Raw genomic sequence first — 18,524 nt, 5'->3', positions numbered from 1 at the left:
GGGTTCTATGACGACATTCCCTGTGTGATAACGGTTCTATGACCATGTTCCCTGTGTGATAAGGGTTCTATGACGATGTTCCCTGTGTGATAACGGTTCTATGAACACGTTCCATGTGTGATAAGGGTTCTATGACGATGTTCCCTGTGTGATAACGGTTCTATGAACACGTTCCATGTGTGATAAGGGTTCTATGACGACGTTCCCTGTGTGATAAGGGTTCTATGAACACGTTCCATGTGTGATAAGGGTTCTATGACGACGTTCCCTGTGTGATAATGGTTCTATGACGACGTTCCCTGAGTGATAACGGTTCTATGACGACGTTCCCTGTGTGATATGGGTTCTATGATGACGTTCCCTGTGTGATAACGGTTCTATGACGACGTTCCATGTATGATAAGGGTTCTATGACGATGTTCCCTGTGTGATAACGGTTCTATGAACACGTTCCATGTGTGATAAGGGTTCTATGACGACGTTCCCTGAGTGATAACGGTTCTATGACGACGTTCCCTGAGTGATAACGGTTCTATGACGACGTTCCTGTGTGATAAGGGTTCTATGACGACGTTCCCTGTGTGATAAGGGTTCTATGAACACGTTCCCTGTGTGATAAGGGTTCTATGACGACGTTCCCTGTGTGGTAAGGGTTCTATGACGATGTTCCATGTGTGATAAGGGTTCTAGGACGACGTTCCCTGAGTGATAAGGGTTCTATGACGACGTTCCCTGAGTGATAACGGTTCTATGACGACGTTCCCTGAGTGATAACGGTTCTATGACGACGTTCCTGTGTGATAAGGGTTCTATGACGACGTTCCCTGTGTGATAACGGTTCTATGAACACGTTCCATGTGTGATAAGGGTTCTATGACGACGTTCCCTGAGTGATAATGGTTCTATGACGACGTTCCCTGAGTGATAACGGTTCTATGACGACGTTCCTGTGTGATAAGGGTTCTATGACGACGTTCCCTGTGTGATAAGGGTTCTATGAACACGTTCCATGTGTGATAAGGGTTCTATGACGACGTTCCCTGTGTGATAACGGTTCTATGACGACGTTCCCTGAGTGATAACGGTTCTATGACGACGTTCCCTGTGTGATATGGGTTCTATGACGACGTTCCCTGTGTGATAACGGTTCTATGACGATGTTCCCTGTGTGATAACGGTTCTATGACGACGTTCCATGTATGATAAGGGTTCTATGACGATGTTCCCTGTGTGATAACGGTTCTATGAACACGTTCCATGTGTGATAAGGGTTCTATGACGACGTTCCCTGAGTGATAACGGTTCTATGACGACGTTCCCTGAGTGATAACGGTTGTATGACGACGTTCCTGTGTGATAAGGGTTCTATGACGACGTTCCCTGTGTGATAAGGGTTCTATGAACACGTTCCCTGTGTGATAAGGGTTCTATGACGACGTTCCCTGTGTGGTAAGGGTTCTATGACGACGTTCCCTGAGTGATAACGGTTCTATGACGACGTTCCCTGAGTGATAACGGTTCTATGACGACGTTCCCTGAGTGATAAGGGTTCTGTAAGGACACTTTTCCTGTGCTGCAGCAGTGAAACCGGAGCACTCTGTGTATCTGTAGCTCGGACTGAAACTCGACGCCTGCAGAACGTCGGCTGATGAAACCCGAGGAGAATCTTTCTGTTTGCAAACTGAACTGCAGAATTTGGAGGAAGGCTAAAAATACTACACACAATACTATCAATGCATGTACATAGAGGTATTTTGGAGTACTCTGAGGTACTTCAGTGTTTACCAGGTTTAACATGTCAGATGTTCTCTGCAAGAGTTCTCCTGTAAGGTTCTGTAACAGTTTAATGAAAAAGCTGCGCAGTCCCTTTAAATCTGTTCCTCGTTAACCTTCTTAATGACATCACAGGTGAGGTGTCACCTGGCTGCTGGTTACAGGTGATCACGCTGTGAGAATCAGAGACCTTCTACCTCTGATCATGTCCACTGATCGATTGATTGATTGACTGATTGAGTGAGTGTCAGGGGTTGGTCACCTGTAGGCCCCGCCCTCTCTGACTCACCTCCTTCTCACAGATGAACAGCTGGTCTCCTCTCAGAACCACAAAGCGGTTCTTCCAGATCTCTCTGAAGATCCCTTTGCCGCAGAACTTCCTGATCCAGCCCACTTTATCAGGCGGCGCGTTCTGCGGCGCCGACTCGGACGCGCCCTGAGACAAGAAACAGGAAGCCGTCAGAGCAGGTGAGGAGCAGGGAAACCTGTCAGCACGGCTCCAGAAGCTCAGCCTAAATCAACCTCATCTCCTCAGTTTGTATTTTTAGTCTTTATTTATAATACTCTGCTTGTGTTTCTATTCATGCTTCTATTACTGTTTCTACTCGGTTTTCTGTACAGACTGAGAGACGCTGATTTATATGACTTTTTGTCCTTTATGTCTGTTTCTCTGTTTCTTCATCCTCACCTGTGTGAACAGACAGGTGTGTAGCACCCACAGAGCCCGCCTCTAACTGCTTTCATTCTGAGTTCAGCCGGTTTGGGGTCAGATGGTTGTTATGCAAGTCCATTAAAGGCTGTAACTGAAACTGGAGCTGCTGAGCAGATTAACCATCACACCACATTCAGGTCACTTTAAAGCCTCCAGGACCGGCCTGGACCCCACAGACCCTCACCGACCCTCACCGACCCTCACAGACCCTCACCGACCCTCACAGACCCTCACCGACCGGGTCACTGTTAAAAACATCACTTCTCCGTCTGTTTGTTGGCCTTTTGGCACTTTTTAAGCATCAGCAGAGTGAGGCCTTTATTATGAAAACCGGACGTGGGTTCTTGGGAAGCCTGCGGCTCTCAGCCTTCAGAATAAAACTAATCCTCGGGCTTTTGTTCTTCGAGTTCTGCTTTAACGGAGAGAGCCCCGGGGGTCGCCCTGTGTCCCGGTATCACTCACCCGTTTCCCGGAGCTGCTCTTCTTCATGCTGCCGGTGTCCGGCGGCTGATCGCGACACTTCTCCCACTTTCACAGGAACTCCGTTATCCGCTCGATGGAGACTCGGAGCGCCGTTAAAGCAGTCAAACTCCTGCAGGGGAGACCGGAGCCTCCGCCTCAGCTCCGCCGCTCCTCGGCTCTGTTGCTCGGTCTCACTGCGCTGAGCGACCCGCTGCTGTGGCTGCTGCCGGGCTCCGCCGCACTCTGACCGGCCAGCAGCCGCTCCGTGCTTGGGTGTCCGGTTACTCCTCCTCCCTGTCCCCCCCCCGCCTCCCCCGGTCTGCCCGCTGGCTCAGCGGCTCATCGGCAGCCCGGAAGCGCCCCCCTCCGGCGGACAGCGGGAGTGGCCGAGAATGAGAGCTACTGAAAGCGCTGACGTCACAGGGTGGGCGGTAACGCTCGAACCTGCAGTTCCTCTGGTGTCCAGCAGAGGCTCCGCTGCTGGGAGGACAGTCTCCTCCTTTTGGGCTGAACAGACCCGAGACCTGAAGCTGAGCCTGGTTCCAGGAACCTGAGCCTGGTTCAGCTTCAGGAAACACACGGCACTCTCTGTAATCCCACAGACATCTGTGCTAATCCACAGCATGATGTAGATTATGGCGTGTTCACAGAGATAATCCACGAGGGTGAAATGTGTCACACAGACGCCGCCTGCGCCTGGCGAAGGAAACTGACCTCAGCCTGTGGACACAAGCGGGGGAGAAAGGAGGAGGGAGGTGATCTCTAACGTACTGACAAATATCTGAAAGCCTCAAACTCCAAAAAATGAAATAACTGCTGGTGATTTATGGATGAGGTGAGCACCATCAGCTCACAGCGAGCAGGTCATCGAAACCAAACGACTCAAATGTAGAGAAACAAACTTTAATCAGAAAGAAAACGCAGACTCTTTCTCCGAGCCTGCTCACCGAACCAACACGACCGTCTTTACTGTGCTCCATTACAGGACCTTTAATTAGTGCCCTCCTGTGGCCGTCGCATGAACCGCAGCTCATGCTTGCACTGTTAGCATTGACCAAAACTGTGATGAAACGCGCATCAGACTGAACCCAACATCCTCATCAACTCTGAAATCATGCCATGAACTGCAGACTGCAGTTTTGGTTTGCAGATGGTCTCCGCAAACCGCAGACGCCATCTGCAGACGCCGCGTCCTCACGAGTCTGCAGCTGCTCTGAAGTCCTCGTCTCTGATCTGCATCTGGTTGATCTGACAGATGTTTCCAGGTTCGGCTCTGATCTGGAGTCAGTTTCAGTCCCAGTGTAGATCACAAACTGGGTCACAGCGAGAGGTGGCGGCTCATCTGCAGATTATCCCCGACCCCATCATTAAAGGGACAATCCGCCCAAAACAACAACAACAGCAGATTAGAGCCGCAGGTTCAACCCGATCAGCTCGGACTCACCCACGGCCAACAGCACTGCTCACCTATAAATAATAATAAACAGTAACAATGAAAAAATAACGTCAAAAAATAAATAAATGATTAAAAAGGAAACTCTGAAAACTCTGAAATTATTAAATTAAATAGAAAAAATATTAAAATAAGGATCAATTCAAATCATACAAATCGTAACAAATAAAAACACAAATTGTTAAAGTAATAATTATGAAGACACAACTGGAAAAGATATCAAAACACATAATAATAATAATAATAAATATGAATATTAATCTAAAAATGTTTTCATGACACAATAAATCAAAAAATAAAAACGTATCAAAGTTTTGTGACCTGCAAGTTTTACGAAAGTAAAACCTGATTTTATAAACGATTTATTTTTAGTGTTTCATGAGACGCCCAATCGGATCGAAGCTGCAGACTCACTGCCTTTGGTCTGTGACGCCCTCTGGTGGTTTCTGTGTGAAGTGCAGCAGCGTCTGAATGATTCCAAACATCAGCACAGAAACGTCACTTTATTTTTTATTCATTACAAAAAAAATAACAGCTGGCAGCTCCAGTCAGACCAGTCGGCCTCGCCGTGCTGCTGCACACGCTCGGTTTCCCTTTAATGAAGCAGATCCTGAAACGAAGCTGGAGGTACGGCGGTGAAACTGAAACAGGTTCCTCTGCTCGGCCTGCAGGCGGATCCGTGAAGTCTGACAGCGTTTAAAGGTCAAAGTTCAGACGCAGCAAAACAAACGAATCAATCCAAGAAACTGAGATCAGCAAAAACAGTTTAATTCACCCAGAAAGACATTTACACACGTTTCACTGCAGGGGGCGCTCTGCACATAAAGTCTGAACTGATGAGGTCACCACGTGTCACAAACGTGCACGAGCAGCAGTTTGTAGATGATTTATGATCAGGACACGCTACAAGAAAAAATCAAACTTGGCAATAATCACTCCAGACGTCACAACTGATTCATTTTTCATCCCAGAAAGAAAAAGAAAAGCGGTCGCCGCACCACGCTGCTAACATCCCCACGCGGCGTTTACGTGGCGTGTGAGCAACGCTGCAACTCAAACACGTAACGTTTGCTCACGTATTTGTGAAGGAAACCTTTTATTTATTAAACAAAGACGTTTGGCGTTCTCGTGACTTAGCATGCTAACAGGCGACGGTGAAAAGCCACGGCGAGTTTGAACCTTCGCCTTCGTGCTGGATGTCCGTAGATGCTAACAGGGTTTGTTTCGGCGTGAATAACACCGTCTGGTGTTTTTGATCATTTGAAATCCACCACCATAAATCAGCACCGATCAGCTGATCGATCGGGCAGGTCGGGTTTTTACATCCTTCAAAACAGGAAGTCCGGTTTCTACATCTCATCGGCGTGTCCCGGTATGGCCTGATCGCGCCGTCCTCCTCGGACCGTCGACTTCTGGCCGAGGGCGCCGGGTTCCGTCTGCTTGGCAGCAACCACTGAGCCGTTTCCCGACCGGCTCCCCTCCGTACCGTCGGCGGCTGCGTGTTCGTGGTTTTCTGTTGGTTCTGGGAGATTGGACGTTCCCTCAGGAGGTTTTGATTGGCTGAGAGCGGGTTGATCAGACTGCAGGGACGTCGCACCGTAGGCGTCGTCTGAGGTCGGCTGGGAGGACGACCGATCCGTCAGGATGTTTCTGGAAATCACTGGAAAGATGAAAAAATAAATCATGAGTTCAGCGGTTTGCCTTGACGTGCCGAGGAGAAAACACGACCGAAGTTATTCCTAAGATTCATTTTCCAGTCTCTGAGGCGACATTCCTGCCACACCCACAACATGAGACCAGGATTTGATCTTTCTGTAAACCAGACGCGTTTACCTGCGTCGCCATATTTACACAGCGAGCGTCAGAAAGCGCTCGAGCGCCTGAAGAACTATTTTTATCCTACAAACTCTCAGCTTCCCCAAAAGCCTCCATCTAAACCCTGTGCTGCCATCACAGATGCTCAAACAGGAAGTGATGTCATCAGGGACCGACCTCCTGTGGGTCTGTAGTCATCGTCTGCACGGTGGCGGCTGAACGGGCTGAAGCTCGGCAGGATGATCAGACCGAGAGAGACGAGGATGATCTGAAGACACACACGAGGAGCAGGGTCAGAGTGTGTATGTGTTCCTGTCTAGCTATCTTTGTGAGGACCGAAATCTGCATTCTACTATACTTGTGAGGACCAGCAGTGTGTGAGGACACAACCCGGTCCTCACAAGTCTGAAGCCTTTTTGAAGCTCAAAATGTGGTTTTAGTGTCAGGGTTACAGTTAGGTTATGTTTAGGTTCAGGCTTTCATTCTTCATGGTTAGGGTTATTAAGGTCAATGAAGGTCCTCACTAAGATAGCTGAACGGGCTTGTGTGTGTGTGTGTGTGTGTGTAGGAGCAGAACTAAAACAAACAAACAAACAAAAACAAAACAGACTTCATTCCACCTTAACGGGTTTAAGGTGGTCGTACCAGTAGGCAGGTGCTGGTCTGGGCTCCTTTACTGACCGTCTGCTTGATGAGAGACTGAAGCTGCTGCAGCTGAGCCAGCAGAGACCTGAGGAGTAGGAACACAGGGGCTGGTTAGGGCTTACCTGAGCAGGTGAACCAATCAGCAAGCAGCAAACTCAGCAGGAAGTTCAAGAAGAAAGTAAAAAGTAAATCTGACTGTTTCAGACAGACTCGGGTCCTCGTGACTGAGCTGTCCGAGGTTTACATTTAAAGTGAGAGCACAGTGCCCCCTGCTGGTGGGAGTCAGAACCACAGGGAGGTCTCGCTGATGTGGATGTTTCTGATCCTGTTTGTGACAGAAGTGTCTGGAATAACATGTGTGTGGTATTCCTGAACACACTAACAATTAATCCCAACTTTCCTCCTTCATCCTCAGGATTCAGGAGTGAGGGTCACCTGATCAATTATCCTGGAAAAGCTCATAAATAAACTCATGTCACCAAACTGTGTGAGATTACAATAAAACCTGCAGAGTGTGAGCTCGACATCGTTCCCTGTGTTTATGTCACAGGAAGTGACCTCTCTGTGACCTTTTATGCCTAACGATCAATAATCAGTAAAGCATGTTCATACGTGTTACGTTTCTCCAGCTGCTCCACCGTCCGCTGCAGCTCTTTGTTCTGCATCGAGCACGCCGCCGCCCTGTCAGCACGCACACACACACACACACACACACACGCACACACACAAGTGTAAACATGGGGACCTCTGTGCAGACTTTAACAGGACATGAAGCCGTACACGTAAAGGTTATTTACATCACCGCTCACACAGGTGTAACAGACGTTTAAAAACACGTTTAGCGCCGTCTTCGTTAATGACAATCTAACGTCAGTAACCCGGCGACGCCGCTCGGTGTAAAGGCGTAACTTTCTGTCGCTCTGCGGTTTCATCACCAATACAACAGGTGGCGCTGAGGTTTCTCTAAGCTGAAGAAGTCGCAGGAGGAAACAGAATATGGGGCGGGGTTTGTGGTCACGACGCACCTATCCGGTCGTTAAGTGATGACGTGACAAATCCTACTTCCGGGCCTAAAGTAGCTGCGTTTAATATGCTTTTGTGTTGTTAACATGTTTAATGTTTTGTATTTTCTGCTATTTAATCTCAAAAAGCTCCTAAAACAGTCACTGATCACTGTTGACCTCCCTCGGCTTTTATTACCGCTAATCATTCATTTAAGCTCAGTTTTTAAAACCTTAGGATGTAGCTACAGCCCAGCCCATGCAGCAGTATATGAATGACTAACCTCGTATTGTGGATGGATTATCTCAGTTGTTCTCCTGACTGAAGTTTGGTCCTTTTACAGCATCCTGCCATGTGATTACATTTGTTCCTGACCACCGAGAACACTCACGTTAACTTTTATCGAGTGAAAAAAAAGTTAGCTTGTTTATATTATGCTAACATAGCTGTGTCGCTAGCGATCACGTAGCACATCATTATATACCAGCTAGCTAACTTCAGTAACCCTACAAACGTCACTGCTGTTTAGTTTTCTGTCTTCATTTATGTTGGAAGTGATAACAGAGCTGTACGTTTGAATTTGTTTCCAAAACCCCGCAGTCAGGACATGCTATATTTAGATAGAAGCTAGCGAGCTAACTTCCTGCTAACTTCTAACTCCGTTAAATGTCATAAATTCCGTTTTCATGGATGTTAAACTCAATTGTTACACCTGGTAGAGCAGAACGCTGATCATTTTATTAAAGATGAAAGACTTTAGACAGTTTTTAACTCTCAGTAATGCCATAGTGATCGTTTGATATATGGACCTGCAGCGAGTTTAGGCCCAGACACGGCTAGTGACTTAACGACCGGATAGCATCGATTTAACACACAGCTGTGACTCCCTCATTACTCTGAAACCCCAACAAAAACACATCTGAGTCGCTCTGGCTGACACAGAGTGAGCCCCTCCTTCTCCTGCTCATAGCAGCAATCTGCAGGTGAACGTGTGACAACGCCGCCCTCATCCAGCGTTAACCCTCGTGACGCGGACTGCGACACTGGAGACGGCTGAAAGGCAGCGGGGTCATGACCCCTGGAGGATGGAAGGAAGTTCAAATTAAAAGTGAGAGCAGATAAACGAAGGCGGGGGGACGAACTATCGACTCGCTGAAAAAACCTCACAACACGTCTGGAAATGGAGTCTCTGTTAGCGACGCGGCGGCGGTCAGCTGGCCGGTTACCTGCTCTCCAGCCCGTCGATGTACTCCTTCCTCCGCCGCCGGCTGTCCTGAGCCGACTGCTTGTTGCGGATCTTCCTCCGGACCTTCTTCAGGATTCGCTCCTCGGCCTGTGAATAAAGTTCGGTTCAAAGTCAGCAGCGTGCACCTGACACAGAAACGCTGCGGCCTGAGAGCATCCGTGCACCCGACCTTGGTGAGGGGGAGGTTGCTGGGCAGCGACACGCCCTCCTGGGTCAGCAGCTTCTGCTCCTCCTCGGTCAGCTGAAGATCCAGGCACAGCTGCAACAGGATGAAGAGAGAGTCGTTAGGGCGGAGCCTGACGAAGGACAAAAAAAAAACAAAAACAGAGGCTCACCAGGTCGTCGTCGAGGCCGGGAGGAGGGATGGTGAGCCGCGGCGCCGAAACCACAGGTAGCTCGCTCACAACGCACGAGTCCGACAGCAGCAGCTGAGAGCTCCACTGATCTGCAGAGAGAGCGCACCACCATTACAACGCCACTCCTTCCTGTTTCTGCCACGCTTACATCACACTGTCGATTTTTTCTTTAAATGGGTGGAGTCACAGTTTTTGGCTTCACACCAGGTCATTTAACAGGAAGCTGAAAGCTTCAGTCTCGTGCCGTGAACGCCACCTAAAACTATTAAACAATGATTTAAAATCATCATCGTTCCAAACTAACATGACGTCACCAGCAGGGGGCAGTGTTTCACCCGTGTGCAAAACCAGCTCGCAGTTTCACATCAGAGGTCGTAATTAAATTCAATTAACTTTGTTCATGTAGCGCCAAATCACAGCAGCAGTCACCTCGAGGCGCTTTATATCGTAAAGACCCTACAAACATAGAGACAAACACTCAAGCACTTTGGCGACAGTGGGAAGGAAAAACTCCCCTTTAACAGGAAGTAACCTCCAGCAGAGCCAGGCTCAGGAGGGGCGGGGCCATCTGAGGGACCACTGAGCTGGGCATCATCTGCATAGCAATGAAAATGTATGCTGTAGCTTCTGTTAATACTCACATGCCCCCTGGTGGAGACACCTGGTACTACATTAAAGTTTCTCAGCATGAATCATCTGCTGATGCTTTAATTAAACTTTACTTTAATTTAATTAATCAAACAAACTTCTTTAAGCTCAGTCGAAGCGAGCGTGAAGCTAACTGTTGAATGTCGCCTGATTCGTCGAATCCTGAACAGCAGAAACGAAGCGTGGCCTCACCGAGCTCGATGGAGATGATGTTCTCCTGTCCAGCTCCAGTCTTAGCACCGCCCAGCCCGCTGATGTCATAAACCAGCTGGTAAACTGTCGTTGGCGCCAACTGGGTGCCCGCTGCAGTCACCGTGGTGACGGGACTCTCGACGGCGGGGTCCTCGGAGATCCCGCTGTCGCTCTCTGATGACGGGTCAGCCGGTGTCCCGCTGGGAAACACCTCGTTTGGATCGACGGCGTGGAGGACGTCCTCGGAGTCGCTGTCATTGAGAATCTGATGAAGGTCACATTTTACACAGTCACGAACAGCAAGGCCACATCAGACATGGAAAAACTCGCCGCCACTTCAAAGTTTCACATAAACACTTCCTCTCTGAGTGGTCATGTGGTCACAGACACTCACACACTCGGGGTCCACCGCCCAGTCCCGCAGGGGTTTCTCAGAGCCGGCCGGGATGAGCTCTGAGGAGGAGAACGGACCGTCAAGCTGCCAGCTCCCGGACGCCATGACGCCGAGAAACAGCTCCCCGCTCTCTGCATCCATCACCTGCAGACACACCTGGATCAGTACCAGACAGGAGGAGGAGCAAGAGGCGGACACTGTGTGGGAAAGCAGAGCAGAGGTCAGAGGTCACAGCTGAAGCTCTTCAGCTCGAGTTCCTGAATACGACACCTTCACTGCTCTGAAAGCCTGAGACGCTGCAGCAGTGTGCATCTGTGTGGGTCACATGACCTAGCAGCAGCTGACAAGCAGACAAAGCAGGTGTGTGTGTGTGTGTGTGTGCAGGTAAAGCAGCTCTGAGGAGGACATCCTGGTAGGCACACACCCAAACACACACACCTGAGCTGCAACCTGATAGGCTGCCAAACGTGTTTCTCTGCAAACAAGCCCGACCTGTCCGGCGTCTCTTAGCTTCCAAACACGACAGCGAGGAACCTGCAGACTGAGACCGCCTCCGATTTACCTGAAGTCACATGAGCTGATCAATAAAACAGCCTCACGGGTGAATCCAAGTCGTGCTTCAGAGGGAAACGCTCCGAGCCAGCCTCAGCTGTACACGCACACCTACATCATCACCTGTTGTCCCAATTATGGTCTAGCAAAGGTCTTCCTGTTAGACTGTACGTAAAAGATGGACACAAGCTGCAGTGCAGCAGTGATCCCTCAGACCCTCAGGTTAAAACTTTACAGCATGTTTACAGCCCACTACGGCAGCCCGCGAGCGCCCAAAGAAACCACAAGTTTCTCCTGCAGACTGAGCTTCACTGGCTCATTGGTCGTTTGGTGGCTGCAAACAACCGATGACATCAACAATCAACGCGGTCAGTGTCACAGCAGCCGTGTCCATCTTTGATATACAGCCTTTGCAAAGTCTCAGCTTGAGACGAACAACATGACAAAAACACACCAGGTGAAACCCCCCCACCCAGAGCTCCATCACAGCCAGGGTGGAGCAGAGCTCATCCAGCCGGACTCATTCACTAATGACACCCCGGTTACTTTAGATTACTCAGTCAGAATGAAGGTAAACTCACCTCCAAAACAAAGGGTCCAAGCTCCTACTGTCTACCCAGGAGAGGGTCGAACTGAGCATGTGCAGACTCCCACTGGTCACACCTGCAGTGACACTTATGACTTCTCATAACAACACACTCCTGTACTTTTACTGTAACAGAGTACTGTAACAGAGTACTTCTAAACTGAGTACTGTTCTCACTCTTCCTCTTTGTGTGCCATTCAAAAACTTTCCAGGACTCTCCAGGCGCGGTCCCGGTCGGACCGGAGGAGCAGCAGAGGATACTCACAGCTGACACACGGAGCTCTGCTGGTGTCGTTTCCGGTACAAACGCTCCGGATCTTCATCAGCGGTGCTCCTCCTTCTCCTCTCTCTCTCTCTCTCTCTCTCTCTCTCTCTCTCACACACACACACACACACACACACACACACACACACACACACACACACACACACACACACACACACACACGGACCTTCGTGTCGCTTCACGGAGGAACAGAGTCCAGCTGGCAGCTCACAGCCTCCTCTGCGCATGCCCGACTTCTTCTTCTCTTCCTATAATCAGGCAGACTAAACAGCGCCCTCTGCTGTCTGAGGGCCACCAACAGGAATGTTAATAATATTATTATTAATGTCATTATCATAATAATAATAATAATAATAATAATAATAATAATAATAATAATAGTAATAATAATAGTAATAATAATAATAATAATAATAATAATAGTAATAATAATAGTAATAATAATAATAATAATAATAATAATAATAATAATAATAATAGTAATAATAATAGTAATAATAATAATAATAGTAATAATAATAATAATAATAATAATAGTAATAATAATAATAGTAATAATAATAGTAATAATAATAGTAATAATAATAATAATAATAGTAATAATAATAATAATAATAATAATACATTTTATTTGAGGGCGCCTTTCAGAAACCCAAGATCACCTACAAAAGAAAAAATGAAAAGGACAATAGTTATAAAAATATATAAAATAAGTTGGAATTGCAAAACAAAGCTTGACAACAGATAAAATCAGCACTAAAGCGAATTAGCCAGTTTGAACAGTGAGTTCAAATCTGCAGCAGGTTGTTGAAGGTTAAGAGTTGATAAGATGACTCCGGTCTGACGTGATTTATGGAATATCCAATGACTGTGCGTCCGGTGCAGGAGCCCACCCTGGACAAAGATGGAGGGATCGCTTCCATCGGCAGCATTCAGATGTTCCACGTGTCCCTGGACCTGCTCTCCTGCCTCTGGGCTCTGGAGGTTTGAGGCTCTGCTGAAGGTGCTTTGATGACGGCTCCTCTGACAGTTCCCGTGTTATCAGCCGTCATATGACTCTGTGTCATCGTCAGCTGTGAGGATTTGGGGGGGCTGAGGTGTTCCTCTGTAGAGATGCTGAGAGGAGAACCGAATGATTTGGACCTAAGAGGCCTGACCCCACACTTCACCCACACGCCCATCCTGACGGCCACGAGAAGTTAATCTCACAGCAGCTCAATTCACTCTGACCACTACCTGTTGAACCTGAGCAGCAGGTCAGAGGTCAGAGGTTGCTCAGCAGAGGTCTGTAATCACGAGCACACTGTTCTCTGCGAGTTGGTCAGCACCTGTGCCGACATGTTTGCTTCTCCAACATGAGGCTCCTCCCCTTTGTGTTTTTCTATTCATTTTTATTTACACGTCTAAACCAGCAAACCCAACCAGGACCCTGCTCCCAAACACCTGCCCCGTCACCGTGACTGCAGCGCTGGCACTTCACCACCAGGTGTGACTGTTTGGTTTCCTCTCACAGGTAACTCTTTAAATCTCACACCTCCACCATCTGATTGGATGCTGATGGATCCTCTGCTGGTGACATCCTCGGCAGAGGGCGTGGCTTCAGAAGCTGCATTCACAAGCCCTGAGCGTTAGCTCAGCAGACAGCTTTCTGACCTCTGGTCTCTCCAGAAGCTTCACAGAGGAACCGTCGAGCTCTCTGCAGGCGCAAAGTGCTTCAGGGGCTGAAACAGGACCAGGATGTCTGCAGGAGGGGAAGCAGCTGATGTGGTGTACTGCCTGGCGCAGGAGCAGGACTTCCAGCAGGTCCCAACATTTTTCCATTAATAGTCACATGACTCTCTAAAGATCACAGGTCAGAGTGCGCGATGTGAACTCAGGCTGAAGCCGCTGATAGGACGACTGACCGCGGCTGCTCGAGCGGTTCTCTTCGCCTTTATGGCGTTTGCTCCATAAAACACATGAGGTGAAGGAGTGCACGCCGCTGCAGCACGCCGCTGCAGCACGCCGCTGCAGATGGAAGCCTACTAAAACATCTGCAGAGCATCTGCAGCCACCTGTGTTCATCATGTCAGACTTTCACCGCCCGTCGCTCCTCTGAGCTTTCACCGCTGCACCGATGAGGTCGTTAAACTCGCTGCTGTGTGTAGTTTAGTGCCGGCAGGTAGACCAACGCTAACTCCAGCTGCTCCAGCCGAACAGCTTTAAAAAACTTTGAACATCCCATAATTTACTGCTGTGACTAACTAAAAAACCTCATCGCCTTATTTCCTGTTTGCTTCGTCGCTTTGTCAGGCCGCTTTATTTCTCACAGGGACAAATGACACAAGAAACAGTAAAAAAATGTGGTTACAAATCTGAGCAGTTAAATAAGATCACAGCGATAAACTCTGAGCGCCTCAGACGGACGGCGTGTTCAGAGCGGATTTAAAGGTCTAAAGTTGTCTCCGTGGGGACAGACAGAGGCTCGGACACCTTTAGTTTCAGGCGAGGGAGGTTGCTGGGAGCAGCGATGACCTCTGACCTGTGGTTAACCTGGGCTTTAACAGCCAAACTTAAAATCAGTGCTGAGCGTCACGGACCCGTGTGGCGTCGTTTGCTTTGCGCCAATCAGAAGTTGTCTGTATTCTGACGTCTGTTTGAGGCGGAGTCAGGAACGCCCGGGTGTCCTCAGAGCGTCGTTCCTAACAGAGCGCCGTGTTGTCCCGCAGGTCCTGAACATCTGCACGCCTGAGGACTACAACGGGCTCGATTACATGGCCGCCTTCTTTCACCGCTGGCTGCAGGAGCCTGGACGCGTCGTCTTCATCGCCCGGATCGGTGGCAGAGTGGTGAGGCGTGAAGGCGGGCCCCGAGGAAGCAGACCACAGTTTTCGTTTCACGGCTCTTTTTCTACACTGAGCTGCATTCTCCATCTCCCTGCAGGTGGCGCTGGAGTCAGCGCTCCTGGTGGACGGCGTTCAGACGGCAATACTTCAGGGGCGCAGGGTGGTGTCCGATCTGAGGGGCAGCGGCATCGCCAGCGCCATCCAGACGCATGTGACCAACTACGTCCGCCGCTACTACCCAGAAGTCTCTGCTGTGAGGCTGAGCCGAGGAGACAATCCTTCAGCGCAGACGCTCGCCAAGTACAGGCTCATCACAAAGGAGGTGTGTCACAGTCCGCTGGTTTGTGACCAAAGTTGGTGATGATGATAACTCTTCATCACAGCGACGTCGCGCGGCGCCGTTCCCTTTATTCTGGCCGTGCTGTGCAGAAATGCCGCGTCCTCCTGAAGGTGGCGTGTTGTGACCAAGCCTGAACTTGGACTGCGATGAGTCGAACCAGAACGGGTACGTAAACCGCAGACTCACCCTGTCCTCTCTGTCGCCCCCTGCAGGCCATCTTGTCTCTGTGCTGTGAGGTGGTCGACCTGGGCGCCTTCATCGCCGAGCTTCGATCCAAACATCCGCTCCACGCCGACTCCTCCTGTGGTCCGGTCACACTGAGCCAGCGGCAGGCTGAGACGCTGGTCCTGTCCGACCACGTGGTGTCCAACCTGCTGCCCGGCAGAACCGTCATCAACGACTGGGAGCCCTTGAAGCCGGTGGAGGCCAACCTAGAGGTGCTGCGGCGCAGAGGCCTAACGTGGATCGTAGACCGTAAGTTCGAGCCCGCCGCCCTCAGTCTGAGCACGCCACCGTATGCCGTACCCTACCGCCACAATGCCATGCGCCTCAACATCAACATCTTTGGCCGCAGTCTGGCATCGGTGTGCGCCGTGTTTCTGGCACAACTGGAAGCTTTCCTGCCGAGTCTTAAAGGTTACCTGGTCTGCCACACCTACGTGGATCCTGCGCTGTGGGCGGGCTTTCGTCAGTTCTGTCAGAACGGCGCAAACGTGTCATTTTTTAAGGACTACTGGGAGGAAGTCATACTGGAGACTGACCTCTGACTGGCCTCGGCGTGACCGCTTGAATGCTGGCGGATATTTTGACCTCTGCCAGGATTCCTTCAAACACTTCCAAACCTTTTGTCCGGGATTCCCAGGATCCACTGGGAATCCCGGAGGTTCCACATGCAGGTTTAATTAAATGTTATAAATTTGTTTAAAAGCACAAGTGTGAGTTTTAACAATTCAATAGTAAATCATCATCGTCACTCAGAGGTAACCACAGCTGAGAGAACCGCGGTTCTAGGTCAGCTGCTAGAGGTTGTTGTGGAGTTTCAGCACGTTTCAGATATTTTCCATTTTTCCAAACGTTCATAAGTAGGGATGGGTATCGAAATCCGGTTCTTGTTGAGAACGGTTCCCACTGTTTCAATTGCTTGGAATTGTTTGCCATTTTTGCAAACGATTCCCTTATCGATTCCAGTCGCCCCGAATGACGTCACCACGTTGCGGAGCGTCATTTACCTGGCAGGAAACACGGCGGCTCAAACGCTCAGAAGTTTGGTTCTACTTTACGAGAGCGGATGACAACAGGACAACTTGCAATACTTGCAAAGTAGATATTTCATTTAAGGGAGGAAACACGACGAATATGCAAAAGCATTTGCTCACAAACACGCGATGACCTTAAATGAATGTCGTGTTTTTAATTCTGGACTCGTGAATCTCAGCCCAGCAGCAGCGGTAACGTTTGCACGTCCTCTCCCGTTAATGCAGCAGGTAAATAATCAACTAACAGTGCAGATTATGTTAGCGCGATCTGCCTTATTACAAACCTGCCATTACTGTGACTTTAGGTGACCATGATGAGACAGAGTCTGGCTCAGATGCTGGCAGTTCTCGCTGCAGTCTACCGTAGCGTCTCCTTTCAGGCCGGGATAGACGAATGTCAGCGAGCAGTGACTCAGTTTTCCTGGGGACTCTGTGACCCCCCATTGAAGAGCCGTCGGCTGTGGATCTCTTAAGATCTCACTGTTGGGTTTGTAAGGCCATGTTACTCCTACATTTCTATCTTGTTCAAAGAGAAGATATAAAACAAAGTTCTGAGCTAATCGACCTTAGTGTTCTCCTTTTTAAAAAGATTCGATAAAGAATCGAATTGTTAAAAAGAATTGATAAAGAATTGAATCGTTAAACAGAATCGAAAATGGAATCGTGAAAATCTTATCAATACCCATCCCTATTCATAAGTCACGTGTGACAATCGGGAATCTGTGTTCTTGGAGGATTGAATTGGCTTTGTGAGGACTTTCTTCACCCTTGAACGGTTAACAGCGGTGCCTCAAATGGCTCCTCCCACTGACGCGTACCTCGAGAAGAGTTTTCTCTGCTAAGCTTCGTGTTTAAATCTAAGACTCTGTCTGATGGACATAAAGTGACTTTTACTGTCTGCGTGTGACAGACGCAGCAGTGTCGACAGGCTTGTCTTTACCTGATACACACCTTTATGTTCACCTGCTGACCCACACGTGAAACGTTCTTAAAACTCTGACTGTGTCGATGTGTAATCACCAGGTTGTTGCTGCTTGAATATAAATAAAATCAGATATTTGAATCTTGATCTGGCTCCTGTGGTCTTTCTGAGTGCCTCGCTCTGTAAATCCACCGAATCAGACGGGAAACCCATCAGCTGACCTCGCCTCTGGGGGCAAAGGTCAGTTTCTGGAATCGTCCGAACACGGCTCAGACTGGACGGAAACTACAAACCTTCAGATTCCCAGAATCACACTGTTCTTTCCCACATTATAAAAACCTTTCAGACGCTGTTTGGATTTCTGCAGCGCTGTCGGAGAGCTTTAAAGGTTGTGAACTTTGAGTGTGGGCTTCTTTGTGCTTCTTGGATTGTGGTGTTTCTGAATGTTTCCTGGTGTCCACTGTGGAGTTTACTCGGTGTTGTGAAGGTTCCTGTTCGGGTTCAGACCGAGTAGAAAAGCATCATGTTGTAATCAGCCACACCTGCCACTCATTAGAGATCACAGAGGAGTCGCCCCCTGCTGGACAGAAGAGACAATGCAGGTTTAAGGAGCTCTGTCCATCTTTGTTTACAGTCTGTGGTTTCGTACTTTGGCTCTTCCTGTGTTTCTGCATCTAAGTGAAGTTGATAGTTGGACGTCTGGAGTTTTTATCCTTTTGTGTATAATTTAACTTTTTCACTGTGATTGGTCCTAAATTTGAGGTCATCTGCTTTGTTTTTTATGGTTTTTCATGTAAATGAAGTAGACTTTTAGTCATTTTGAATTTTTGTGGTGTGGTTTCCATGGTACCTGTGTCTCAGTAATGATTTTGGATCATGAGGCGTTGCTTCCAAAGGCCAGGACGACTTTTGTTTGTGCTCACTGTGACCTTTGAGCCCGAAGTTTCTCTGCTCTGACCACAAACAGCTTATAACGTTTTACTGCTGCCAGAGTGCTGACTGCAGCATCGTGTGCTTTATGTACCAGTGAAGCTTCCACAGCGTCACGCACACAGTCAC

The 18,524-nt window shown here is 48.8% G+C and overlaps 3 protein-coding genes across 7 annotated transcripts in view; 1 reads left to right on the top strand and 2 right to left on the bottom strand.

Moving 5' to 3' along the window:
* LOC146509238 (pleckstrin homology domain-containing family O member 1-like) overlaps nt 1-4,484 on the bottom strand; it is a 15,846-nt gene extending 11,362 nt beyond the window's left edge. Inside the window, exons 1-2 of the mRNA XM_085176982.1 lie at nt 2,948-4,484; nt 2,063-2,209 (exon numbers count right to left, since the gene is read on the bottom strand). Coding sequence (XP_085033108.1) covers nt 2,063-2,209; nt 2,948-2,974 — 174 coding nt within the window. The 5' untranslated portion in view covers nt 2,975-4,484. The remainder of the gene's footprint in view (nt 1-2,062; nt 2,210-2,947) is intronic.
* A 404-nt stretch (nt 4,485-4,888) lies between these two features.
* Nucleotides 4,889-12,457, bottom strand: creb3l4 (cAMP responsive element binding protein 3-like 4). Of its 5 annotated transcripts, XM_085176978.1 has the most exons (11): nt 12,241-12,457; nt 12,102-12,179; nt 10,699-10,895; nt 10,305-10,569; nt 9,444-9,553; nt 9,278-9,367; nt 9,089-9,195; nt 7,473-7,541; nt 6,861-6,945; nt 6,393-6,483; nt 4,889-6,060 (listed from the first exon to the last, which is right to left on the bottom strand). In XM_085176978.1, exons 2-11 carry the CDS (start codon nt 12,157-12,159, stop codon nt 5,750-5,752), a joined length of 1,383 nt encoding a protein of 460 aa, XP_085033104.1. In that variant the 5' UTR covers nt 12,160-12,179; nt 12,241-12,457; the 3' UTR covers nt 4,889-5,749. The 5 variants fall into 5 exon arrangements, with proteins under 5 accessions (XP_085033104.1, XP_085033103.1, XP_085033107.1 ...); XM_085176977.1 differs by having other exon boundaries at nt 12,102-12,457; XM_085176981.1 differs by having other exon boundaries at nt 10,699-10,842; nt 12,102-12,457.
* Nucleotides 12,458-13,626: 1,169 nt separating this feature from the next.
* LOC146509236 (histidine N-acetyltransferase-like) lies at nt 13,627-17,568 on the top strand. The gene is made up of 4 exons (XM_085176989.1): nt 13,627-13,925; nt 14,831-14,950; nt 15,045-15,269; nt 15,500-17,568. Exons 1-4 carry the CDS (start codon nt 13,860-13,862, stop codon nt 16,052-16,054), a joined length of 966 nt encoding a protein of 321 aa, XP_085033115.1. The 5' UTR covers nt 13,627-13,859; the 3' UTR covers nt 16,055-17,568.
* The last annotated feature ends 956 nt before the right edge of the window (nt 17,569-18,524 follow it).

The sequence above is a fragment of the Neolamprologus multifasciatus genome, chromosome 11 (genome assembly GCF_963576455.1).
Source record: "Neolamprologus multifasciatus chromosome 11, fNeoMul1.2, whole genome shotgun sequence".
In the NCBI taxonomy this organism is placed as follows: Eukaryota; Metazoa; Chordata; class Actinopteri; order Cichliformes; family Cichlidae; genus Neolamprologus; species Neolamprologus multifasciatus.
The sequence above is the reverse complement of the archived record's forward strand: the minus strand, read 5'-3'. Positions and strand labels throughout refer to the sequence as shown.